This window comes from Sander lucioperca, chromosome 2, assembly GCF_008315115.2.
Source record: "Sander lucioperca isolate FBNREF2018 chromosome 2, SLUC_FBN_1.2, whole genome shotgun sequence".
Lineage (NCBI taxonomy): Eukaryota > Metazoa > Chordata > Actinopteri > Perciformes > Percidae > Sander > Sander lucioperca.
The window spans coordinates 45,369,096-45,381,701 of NC_050174.1; the positions used below are offsets into that span (position 1 = coordinate 45,369,096).

Below are 12,606 nucleotides of genomic sequence, written 5' to 3' on the forward strand. Positions count from 1 at the left end.
CAGACTTAACAATGTGCCAGAGGTCATATTCATGCTGTATAGATTTATATTCCTGACGCATGACTTTCTGCACTGATGGGTGGCAGTCGGTTGCCAAAACAGATATGGTCACACCATATTCTCCCAACTTGGAAAGGCACCTTTCCATACCACCCACCTCAAGCCAATAACTGTTCTTCACCTCTGTGACTTGAACAGTTTCCTGTGCCACCACCAACTTCGACTTCATGTCCAGGAGTGAGTAGGTTCCATATGAGGCGTTGTGACCTGGACTGTCATATCTGGAGTCTCCTGACACGATGAGCCGCTCATCACCTAAGGCACTCAGTACAGCCTCATTGTGTACTGTCCAGGTATTGTTGACCTCTGGGATGACATAGGCCTTCTGTATGTTGAACCACTGTCTTTTTGAGATGGTTTCCAGACCAATGGTGTCGCACACCTCCATGAATGGACTGCACTCATTTCCAGTGACAAATACAGCAGCAGGTACAGAAACATTGCATTCCATAATTCCTCTAACTAAAGGCTGAGAATGCCACATAAAATCATGGCCATCAATGCATTCTGTGTTGATCCTAAGCCCAAATCCACTTTTGGAGACTGCCGGTGGCCTCACCAAACATTTGCCACAGCCTTCCCAATGACACACGTGAAAGAGCTTCAACAGTTCTCCTGTCGACACAATACTTTTTCGCTCTTGTGAGACATTTGTTTCCTCATCCTCAACATCACTGAAACTTTGATCCTCATCACTGATGCTTTCCTCTCTACCCAACTCAAACTCATCTTCATTGCAATTATCTTGACTCTCTTCCATTAAACTTTCTACCTCAGACTCTTCACAGCCCTCACTGCTAAGTTCCAGATCTTGCTGAGATGACAGTGCCGTAGCTGGGGAGAAGCCTTCCACAGAAGTAAAATATGAATGGTCATTTTTTATTATGTAGTTGTTAAGTATGTCATCTGTCAAAGTGCCTGTGCAAATGTACTGCTTATTGCCTCCCTCTTCTGTTTCCTTTTCAGGGGGATCGGTCTGGGTGCTGACACTGACTGTCGAGAGGATGTGGACACTGCCTATCTCCTGCTCTATCTCCTTACAGATGTCAGCTTCTGGGAAATTGCTACTGGCCACCAGACGCATGCATGTCTGCCTAACCTGTAAACACATTTACTGTTTTTAGGTACCCAACTGATATTGACAGCCTTATCATGGAATACTTTGTACTCAGATCCTGACTATTGGTTTAAAGCATATAAAAGAATCTTATACTGAAACACTGTTTCTTGTTGTTTTATTCTTACAATAACCATGTAATAATAATAATTTTTGGTTCAATGTCCATACCAGTTATGTGCTGTAATTGTTGATTAAATCAGTAAAATTACTTTTATTTGGTGTTTTATTAACATAAGAGTAAAATGTGTAACACTAGGGATGTTTGTTACGCTTCTGAGGGATGTTAAAAAAAAATATATATATATATATATATATATATATCTCTGACTTAACTAATGTTATAGCATATTAACATTTAAAATTATACTGTCAAAGAGTATATAGTTATAGTTATGTTTATATCGTCAGTGTGTGTGTGTATTTATAAGGGATGTTTGTTACACTTCTGAGGGATGTTAAAAAATATATATATTATTTTCTCACTATTGCCCATTATTTCTCCCTGGTGAGAGATAGTTACTGTGTATTTTTATATATACACACACACTGACGATATAAATATAACTATAATATACTCTTTGACAGTATAATTTTAAATGTTAATATGCTATAACATTAGTTTAAGTCAGATGGATATTACTCATGTAGCAAGTTGCATGATTGTCCATAGATGTTACAATTAACGTTTTTATATATATATATATATATATATATATATATATATATATATATATATATATGACATCAGCCAATCAAAAAGGCTTATTTTGTTGCGAGCCAATTCAGGGTGGTAAAACCTGGAGTCTGAAGTGAAGTGTAAGCCTGACTGCTATGGAAAGTTGGAGTCACGGTAAGAAATATTTCTTTCTCAACTGTGTTGACCTTCTCTGGCTAGTGAATCAAATTAGGATGTGAGTTTTAGGTGAATGCTTTCAGGTGTTTTTAATGGTTGTTTATTTTGAATTTCGTTGTCATTTTGGCTGTTATATTGATACATCAGATAAATCATATGCTGCTATGGAAATATTTAGGCTAGGGGGACGTGTTTTGGGTTGGGAGGGGTAACTTAAATAATAATAAATAAATACACAAATACACATACTTGAAATAACTATATACATAAATGTATAGAAATAAGTCATTATAAACTGCACAGGGTGTGATGTGCGTATAGGAGGCCCTGTTTTTGCTTTGACACAGCTCCAGCCATTACAGGGTTAAAATTTCACTGGCACATTTGGTATCTATCGACTTGTCTGCTCATTGGCTAAAAATGTAGACAGGTCTTATAGCATTTAAATCTAACTGGTCCGAGCAAATGTCGCTTGAGTACACGTGGGCTCAAATCGCGTCAGAGGAGTCTTCAGCTTTCTTATTGGTGTATCACAGGCAAACTTGCACCGATTGGCTTATACCAGATGTCTATTGAAACCTGAGATCTCAGAGAATAGAGTGACGCCCACATCAAGTTGCTAGGAGCCTTAGGAGAGAAGCGTGCAGCGATACAAATAGGCTAAGTAACAGTATAGCGATTTTCCGTTGTGATTCGGCCAGAAACGTCAAGATTGTGAGGCGAACAGCTCGTTTTGGATATAATGGCTTGGATATTCCATTTCCTTGGACTCTTGGGGATTTAAGAAAAAAAAGTTTAGGGCAAAAAATCCCCGCAGTGGCTAAAGGGACAAGGAAACAGGTATGAATGCACTACACGCCAGCTGCGCTGTTTACGCTGTATTGTTTTATTTTCTATAACTTTGTAGCAGTTGTGTAACTGCTATAAATCATCTTATGCTTTGTGTGTGGGCTTAATGGAATCATGAGCGTCTAAGCTTTCAATTGGTGTGTCGCATGGTTGTATATTTTGAAGATTTAATGCTTTAAAGTTATAAAAACGTTTATGAATGGAGGTTACAGCGACAAGCTGTACCATAGACGGTACAGTGACCCTTACGAGGTTAATAGATGTTGGTGAATATTGTTTATTTGATTTTGGTGTGGGCATCTTTGATGCTGACTTCTGTGGGTCGCTGAATGCCCTACCTGTCTCTTCCCTGTCTGGCTGGCGCGTTTTAGTGCCCTGTCCTTATGGCGGACTGATGCCTCTGTCTTGCTGTTGTCGGAGTATGTTGGGCGGTCAGTAGAGTACACATTATAGGCAGTGAAATTGAAGACAGAAGGAGCAACTTCAGGCTTTAGTCTGTTGGTCCGGCGAACAACTAGTTTACCAAACTCAAAGGTCTTCTCCTCAATGTAATCCTCCTCCAGAAAATGTTCACTGCAAACCCTAGAGCAGGGGTGGCCAACCAGTTAGGTATAAAGAGCCACAAAAAAAAACGCACCATAGCAAAAAGCCACACAACACATGCACGTCCACACTACAACAGCAACAGTGTCTTCCAGATCTAATGACAGTCATAATACATAGCAGTTTTCATTTATTTTTTTTCTCACTTGGATTGACTCAGTGGGAAACCTGACAGTCTTTGTTATCCACAGTCCTTTTCAGGTCTTGCTTGAACTCGGTTGTGGCCACTCGAAGCAACTCTCTCACTCATTTGTCACTAAAGGGGCTTTCAAACAGTCGGATTCAGCAGTGAAAGGGTTAACGAGGAAGGTGATCTGTGGCCGCTGTTTTTCCTCAGGTTGCAGAATCTGTCCTCAAAACTCTGCTGCATTATTTTCCATTTTAAAATAATTGGCAAATGTATTGGCAGATGCATTCAAATGTGTACTTATCTGAAATACTGTATGTTTCAGAAAAGTTAAAAACAACAATCAACCAATGACACAGCCCCCAGTCACACAGTAAGAGCCTCACAGGAGCAGGCAAAGAGCCGCATACGGCTCAAGAGCCACAGGTTCGCCACCCCTGCCTTAGAGTCAGTGCCCATCGGAGGGCTCTTTCTCTTCAGAGCCGTTAGCCAGCGCAGCAGTACAGTTTTCCGTTTCAGCGGCAGTTTATGAAAATGGACTGTTTTGTCCTTGGCTTTGACCCTGTAAAATTCGTTTTTACATCCAGGAGCAATACAATAGTGGCCTCCCTTTTGTATTCTTCTGTCCTGTGGCTCCTCAGTCTCCATCTTCCGCTAAGCTAAGTTACCTGTCTTTCACTGTCTCTTCCACTAACTTAACGTTAGCTCTGTCTTTCACTATCTTTGTATTTCACTATCTATCTTTCACTGTCTCTTTCACTATCTCTGTCGTTCACTACCTCTATCTTTCACTGTCTCTTTCACTATCTCTGTCGTTCACTATCTCCATCTTTCACTGTCTCTTTCACTATCTCTGTCGTTCACTGCCCAGAGCCAACCAACCCCGTGACGTTAGAATACTGCACAATGGCGGCGCCCTGGCCGCGAAAGATATAACGGTTTTTCTTTTTTCTTTTATATGTTTACAATTGTCATGTTTCTTATATAATTGTTGATTATAGTGGAAGTCCATCTTGTAAATCATGTAAACTTGATTGAGTGCTTCATTTCCCCTTTAAGTTCAGGAAGTAGTGGAGCTGTGCGTAGAGCCCATTACTGTATTTCAGTAAATAGTATGTGAATGACTCGTGGGCCCTGATGAAAATTATTTGCTATTATTTTTGCTTAATGATCAGAATCGTTTACGTTCATCTGTTTAAATTAATCTGTTGAAAAATGTTTATAGATTTCAAATCTTTTAACAAAGAAAGGAAATAGCCACTTTACAAGCTCACATGTCACAACATATTGTGAGCTTGTTGATCAGCTATTTCCACTATTGAAAAGTTTTATGTTTTTAAAGTATAAAATGATTATAAATATGGCAGATTTTGGTCATAGTAAATTTATTTTCTTTATTGGTACTGGCCATCATATACATAAAAAGAGTTGTCAAGGCAGCGTCTACCCTTCTTTTATGTCTATGCCAGTCAGTTCTTTGTAGTTATTATTATTATTATGTCATATCTCTTCTGGGCATTTTGTGTTTACAGAAATGTCATTTCTGGTTCCATGTAATTTTATTATAGCTCTGCCAAAGGGGGGGACCATTGGTCCATCACCCTACAGAGGCCATAAACCCAGCCCATCACCGTATGACCTCAACACCTCTGGTCCATCACCTGGTGGAGGCCATACACCCAGCCCATCACCGTACAGCCTCAACACCTCTGGTCCATCACCTGGTGGAGGCCATATACCCAGCCCATCACCGTACAGCCTCAACACCTCTGGTCCATCACCTGGCAGAGGCCATACACCCAGCCCATCACCGTACAGCCTCAACACCTCTGGTCCATTACCTGGCAGAGGCCATACACCCAGCCCATCACCGTACAGCCTCGACACCTCTGGTCCATCACCCTCGGAGGCCATACACCCAGCCCATCACCGTACAGCCTCGACACCTCTGGTCCATCAGCTGGCGGAGGCCATACACCCAGCCCATCACGGTACAGCCTCAACACCTCTGGTCCATCACCTGGCAGAGGCCATGCAGCCAGCCCGCAAGAAAATGCATGGACACCATGTGAGGATTGTAAGGGGGAGTTTGAAAGAATCCTACAGGAAAAGAGAAGGATCGATGAAGTCATCTCGAGAATAGGCAAGTAATTTCTGCTAATTCATTCATGATGTAATTGTTCTGTACCTATATTAGTGATTGGGCCTTGAACACATAAAGCACTGTTTGAACTATCCTAGAAAAAAGGCAGAAAAGTGGGTTGTGGCGTTAAACAGATAGTATAAATGGTATGGGAAGGTTTATAAACTAAGCTTATTTATTGCACATAATTAGGGATGTAAACAGTTAATCGACTATCGATTAATCGTTGATAAGAATTTAATCAATTAAATTAATTGTTGGTTAATTGAACATTGCAATCTAAGACCGTTTTCCACAGAACGTAGGCCTAATTGAACGTGACATGAGATTATCGTGGTGGCGAGAGACCCGACACAAACTTGAGGTGGCAAAAAAGAAACCAAGAAATTTACATTCTCAGGAAAAAAGCTGCTTATCAGTTAATCGTTAATCGGTCGATAAAGTCAATCAACTAATGATTAATGAATTAATCGATAATTTGCATCCCTACACATAATCCTTGATATTGTTAGCAAATTAGAAATAACACTTAACAATTAAATTATAGCAATCATATATTATAGTATGAACATAATTTAACAGCACAACAATTCATTATATTAATTATTATTGTGATATTTTAATGATAAGGTAAAGTGCGTAAATGGGCTAAAGGTGATCAAATTAATCTGAACTGGTACAATTAAGTAAAATCCATTTTCACTCCTTTTTCCTCAATATTAATATAAATTAAGTGCAGCAGTAATAGTTTTGAGTTCTTGTTTCATCTTCTTGGGCGGGCCACCCAAGTAAAGCCTTTGTAGGGGACACACAAGTTAATGGTGGGCTACTTAGTCTTGGGACATATTAAAACATGCCTACATGTTTGGCCTCACATAGGCATTCTTCAGGCCATGTAGAAAGACATGACACCACACGAACAAGCTACTGTATATGCATCTATTGGTCCCATAAGTGCAATAACCATCAGCTGTGGAAAAGGGGAATACTCAGGTATACATCATTGGAAGATAGATGTATAGAATTAACACGGACATCAGCTGTAATTAATATAATCAAGGCTTGACAAAAAATGACAAGAAAAAAAATGAAATGGAAATGTTTTCTTGTGACAAGAATTTCAAGATTTTTTTTTATTATGGTTTGTTTGTCAAGCCTTGGTTTTATTAATGATCCCTCAAGTGTTCATTCTATATACCTCCCACAGACATATTCCAAAGTCTCTCTCTCTCTCTCTCTCTCTCTCTCTCTCTCTAATTTTTTTTCTTGTGGTGTTGTAGCCTAGGCATGTTTTAATTATGTTCAAAAATGAACTTGCCTGCCATTAAAGCTCTTTAACCATTTTAAAGAGTAGCTTGGTATTTTCTCACTCCTGTATTGTTTGTACTATTTTTCCCTTTCAGATCCAGGCCAGGTCAGAGAGCTTCAGACTCTCTGCGACTTAATTGGAGAGAGATATTGTGGCAGCCCAGCTTCATCATCAGGCCAGCAGGAGCTGTTTCCTGGGAGCGGCATATTCATCTCATCATTCCGCCTTGCTGCCATGAATCACGCATCAAAACCAAATTGCATGCGTCTGTTTCATGCACTTTTTGATAATTTCTTCACTGTTGAGGAGTGTCAAAATGCAGTGCCCTTTGGTCGCCCTGGCAACAACCCCTCAGGAAAGGAAGGAAAGCAGGTCCTTGACCGTAAAAAAGTTGACGGAATCCTAAGTAAGTTTTTTCAAAATTAGGCTCTGTGTGTTTTTAGGCCAGGATAGTGGGAATAATGATTATATCCAATCATGACAGTGTAGCAATGATTGATGCAAAGTCTGCGAAACTAGTTCAGGCAGACAACTCAAGCTGCGCCCATGCTGATCAGCTGATCAGTCACATGCCCTCCTCATCCAAATAGGGCGAGCTATATATACCCAGTTTACCTTCTCATCCCTGGCTATGCTTCTGCTGCTGTTGCTATTTCCTGCTCTGCTGCGTTGCTGCTGCTTCTGCATACATCTCGCTGCTGCTGCTGCTGGCGCCCATTAGGTTTTGCAAACCCACCTCCTCCCCAGCATCCACCTTTGGGCTCTGTCTTTATGATCCCCTGCAGGGGGTCTGCTTCATTCCCTGTAATGTCTTGCAAAGCAGATCATTCAGGGAACGAATTACTGAGTCAGAGCCTGACGCCAAACCTGCTGCAGCCATGCTCAAGGATGCTGTGCTTCAGCTTGCAATGCTTATAAATTATTTGTTCTAATTTCAGAGTTGTCTGACTGACCTATCAGAATAGAAGTTTAATACCAGAAATGAAGTCTTATCCAGTATCACTTTATAGCACCTTTAAGGATAACAGACTGTTGTTTTATTTATATTCATGATTGGCCCAAAAATCTTACTTGCTGAATTGCAATTCTCTGAACTGAAATGGACGTCTCACGGTGTTATTTCCTTTTAACCTGAAGTGCAGTTGTATATGGTCTATGTGGTAAGTCTTTTTGTCAAATTACTCATGACAGATTTTAATGCTCTTGTCTTACAGCTTATGTCCTGAGATGTGCAACTCTACCGGACTGGGAACCAATTGAGGAGGCCAAGCTCAAGAAAGCCTTTGTGAACAAATGTAGGGCCAGAGCAGGCTCCAAGGAGTAGGCCACTGATATAGCCTGTCCTATGTGGACCGCTATCTCTCTCTCTCACCCCTTTTTTATTTTTCTTATTCATTTTCATGGTAATATGTTAATATAGTTAGTAGTAGTAGGCAACGGGACCGCCAGACCGGTAATGACCATGGAAAATTCACATACGGTAGTCTACTGCCGGCAACAGCACCGATCGGGTCAGAATGAACACCATCAACGACAACAACAACTCCTATTGGCTGCTCCCATTATCACCTCCGGTTCAACCTCGGAGTTGGTACATTCCCTTTCCGGTTGATGTTATTTGTAAATTTGTCTTGGTGTTTGTAAAAGTGTGTGTTTCTTGGTAATTTGTTTTCTGAAATTTTAAATTTGTTTCGGGACTTGTAAATGTGTTATGGTAATGTAATTTTGTTTTATGATATGTAAAAATGTTTTCTAAAATGTAAATTTGTCTCAAGCTTTGTAAAAGTGTTTCAGATTTTGTAATGTTGGTTTGCACCTCCAGGCCACCGTACTTTTCATGTGTGTGAGCCAAACGTTGTTCCATGTACCCCGCGTTCCACGTGCTGGTCAGTGTTTTATTTTTACAATCTGGAAGTGTTGTACTGTACTGTACTAGTGATGTCCCCACACTCTAGCACCTACATCTGAGGAGTGAGCTGAGTTGGTACAAGTGTGCCTTACTATAGTTGGCATGCTAACCAAACCCTGTTATCTATTCATGTTGGTTTGCACCTCCAGGCCACCGTACTTTTCATGTGTGAGCCTAACATTGTTGTTCCACGTACCCCACGTTCCACTTGCTGGTCAGTGTTTTTTGTCTGGAAGTGTTGTACTGGTGTTACACAAATAAATGGTGTTAACACAAATAAAGTTTTCAACTTTTCAATATTGAGTATTGTTTTTACAGTTATTTCTAATTACTAAAGATAATTAATCTTTAAATTGCATTCTCAATTTGTTCTTGTATTTCTCAAATATACCTCAGATATCATTCTCATATATAGCTTCAGTAAGACATTGAAGAGAAATAATCAAGAGATGGAAGAGACATTGGACACAATAATAAGATCTCTTTTAAGGCTCATACTTCTCAGATTTGTCTCATAAAAGTCTCAGATTCATCTCATGTTATTCTCTTTAATTCTCCTTCAAATAACAAGACATAATTGAGATCAGGGGTATACAATTATGAGATCTCTGTTTATCCCACTTCTCAAGTATTGCTCAAATGGTTTTCTGAATTCAACCTCCTTTGTCTTACTGGTGTCTTGTCTCTTTTTAGCTTATGTCTTGCTCCTAAGGGACCCTTAGGAGAAGTAACTCAGAAACAAATGATCACAGAATGATATGAATATGAGAAGCTCAAATTGATCTCAAGAGATGAGATTGAACAACAGATGAGCAACACATTTTTCCTATGGGCAAGACCTTCATCAGCTCCCGTGGCTGATGATAGTGGTGGTGGTGTCGGTGTAATTCAATGTAGAACCGCCCCTGCATATTCGAAGGGGATCTCACCCTGGGTGTAATTCAATGTAGAACCGCCCCTGCATATTGTGCTTTGCATTGACAACTATTTCCATTTTAAACCTACGTTGATTTCTTTTTTTTTTTTGGAAGTTTATTGCCCATATTAAACATTGCTGGCAATTTTAGCAATACAATACCAACACAAACCCGTACACACCCACAAACACTCTCTCAAGGAGAGGTTATAGCAACAAAACAAGAAAAAAAAAAGGGGGGGTCACCTTGTGGTTGAGCTTCATTCAACACGCATATCACAGTATGTTTAAGTTATTCTAAATCAAGGCGTAGAATGACAGGAGTCCATCTTCTTACGAACAAAAGTACTTTCAATTGTAAAATAGCAGTCATATTTTCCAATGTACGGACCTGTTTGATTTTTTGTATCCACTGAGCTATTGTAGGGGGGCTAGGCTTCATCCAATTAATAGTGATCATTTTTCTTGCAATCATTAACAAAATATGTAACATGTAGCGTTGGTAGTAAAATAATGAAAGGGTCCAGAAGGAAATCCATCCTGAAAATGTTGTCCACTTCCTCTTTAATGTTTTTCCAGTATGTCTGTATCACGGAGCAGTCCCAGAATATGTGGGTATGGTCCCCCTTCATGCCACAGTTTCTCCAGCAAATGTTGGGGGCATTGTTTTTAAACATTGATACCTTAAGAGGGGTCCTAAAGAATCTTATCTTCACCTTCCAGTCAAATTCTTTCCACATTTGACTTCCAATCCCTTTATGACTCGCCAGACATATATCTTCCCATGTATCATCATCTATAATTGTACTGAGTTCCATTTCCCATTCACTTTTAATATGAAGTGTATTGTCTGATGTGTCCTTCATAAGACTCTTATAGATATGTGATACTTGATGCTTTGTTGATACCACTTGTTGAGAAATATGTATAAAGTACCGTTCAACATCAGTTGGATCTCTTTTAAGACTATCCCAATCTGTGTGCTTTGTGATGTAGTGTCGTATTTGTAGGTATCTATACAAGTCATTTGAGGGCACGTCAAACTTTTCTTGAAGTTGTGAAAATGATCGCAATGTGTTGTTTTCAAACAATTGATTTATAATAACCAGCCCCTTTTCCCACCCATCTTCTGTATGCTAAGTCCGTCACAGATGGGAGAAACTCAATGTTTCCAAGAATGGGCATTGCCCTTGATAGAGCTATAGATCCCTTTAACTGTTTCTGGGCACTATTCCAAACCTTTAGTGTGTGTTTGACCCAGATGTTATTAATTCTTATTTTTTTCTGAGCCTGCTGACTAAGAAATGGAAGAGTCGATATTGATATCCCTTTTAAGGAATTCTGTTCAATGGATAACCATCCAGTTTCTTCATCTTTGGTCACCCATGCCACTATTACTCTAAGTTGGGATGCCCAGTAATTTTAAGATTAGGTAGACCCACGTTGATTATTTTTTAAAGAAGTCCCTATCTTTTGTTAATGCTCATGCTAATGCCAGTCCCTCCAGGATTTCGCGATGTCGCGATCACGCCAATTCACACAAATTCAACCAATCACCGCGAATTTGGTGCGACTCGCAATTTTGACCAATCACCGCAACTTTTCCGCACATTTGACCAATAACCTGAAGTTTCCCGCGACTTCAACCAATCACAGCAGTTCCACGTGCACTCTGAGAGCCAATGACCAATCGGGAGTGAGAACGGGTTGATCAGTTCCTTGTTTTTGATATGAAGACGAGACGTGTGTGTGTGTGACTCATTTACCAACAAAACGTACAGCGAAAGACCGTGCAAAACATTTCAGACCGTCCGATACATTTTAACAGCAATGTAGACTTTAACGATTTAAAAGTCGCTGAAGTTGCTGCCGTTTCCATCCTGGCTGTCGGCTCTCTGCAGCGGGTGGGGCTACTGCTCCGCACCCCCCGCGACTGACGCTTGCACACACACAAACACACACACAGACACACACACAAACAACACACACACGGTGGATGCAGGAGAAAAAGGAGATGAGACGACACAATGACCTAAATTGAGGACGGCTACGCTCGTTATTGTAAGTGCAATGATAAGTTAAAGTCAGTACTTTATCAAACTGTATGAATGTGTGTCCCAGCCCAGGCCAGGATAGGAAAATAACTAACAATGTAAAGATCAACAAGCCACTGACAGATATGTTCAAATTTGATTGATTCAATAAATTATTATTTTTTGTCTTAAATCCACCAGCCATTTTCATATTATACCAACATTTACAGCATCCTGAGCCTTTTTGGTAAGGTTACTAGGAAATCTCAGCCCAGAGTAGTTTTATTCTCCCCAAAACAAGTTTCCTTTTTATTTTTAAAGAACTATACAAAAAAAAAACCCGCAACTTTCACTGTCTCCCGCAACTTCATTGCAACAAACATACAAAACAAAACTGTTAACGTTGTAGGATTTGCCTTTTAAACTTTGAACAATGCATTATTTAGGCCTATGCTTACTCTCGCCAGGAGATGGCGGATAGGGTACAAGGCCAAAGGTTAAACCTAACAGTACTATCACTGCCTTACCTCTGATGGCTGCATGCTCAGTCTTGCAGCCTCTACAATCAGTCCATCATAAACTTCCTGTCTTTCATTTTCAGTCAGGAAGGGAAAACTTTTGAATCTTGGATCCATCACTGAACATGCATGGAGAGTTGCCTTGAGGTCAATGCACCTCTTCTGA

The 12,606-nt window shown here is 40.0% G+C and overlaps 1 protein-coding gene across 1 annotated transcript; it reads left to right on the forward strand.

Moving 5' to 3' along the window:
• Positions 1–3,077: 3,077 nt before the first annotated feature.
• On the forward strand, positions 3,078–9,274 carry LOC118496514. The gene is made up of 4 exons (XM_036008464.1): positions 3,078–3,115; positions 5,283–5,755; positions 7,159–7,470; positions 8,279–9,274. Exons 1-4 carry the CDS (start codon positions 3,078–3,080, stop codon positions 8,386–8,388), a joined length of 933 nt encoding a protein of 310 aa, XP_035864357.1. The 3' UTR covers positions 8,389–9,274.
• The last annotated feature ends 3,332 nt before the right edge of the window (positions 9,275–12,606 follow it).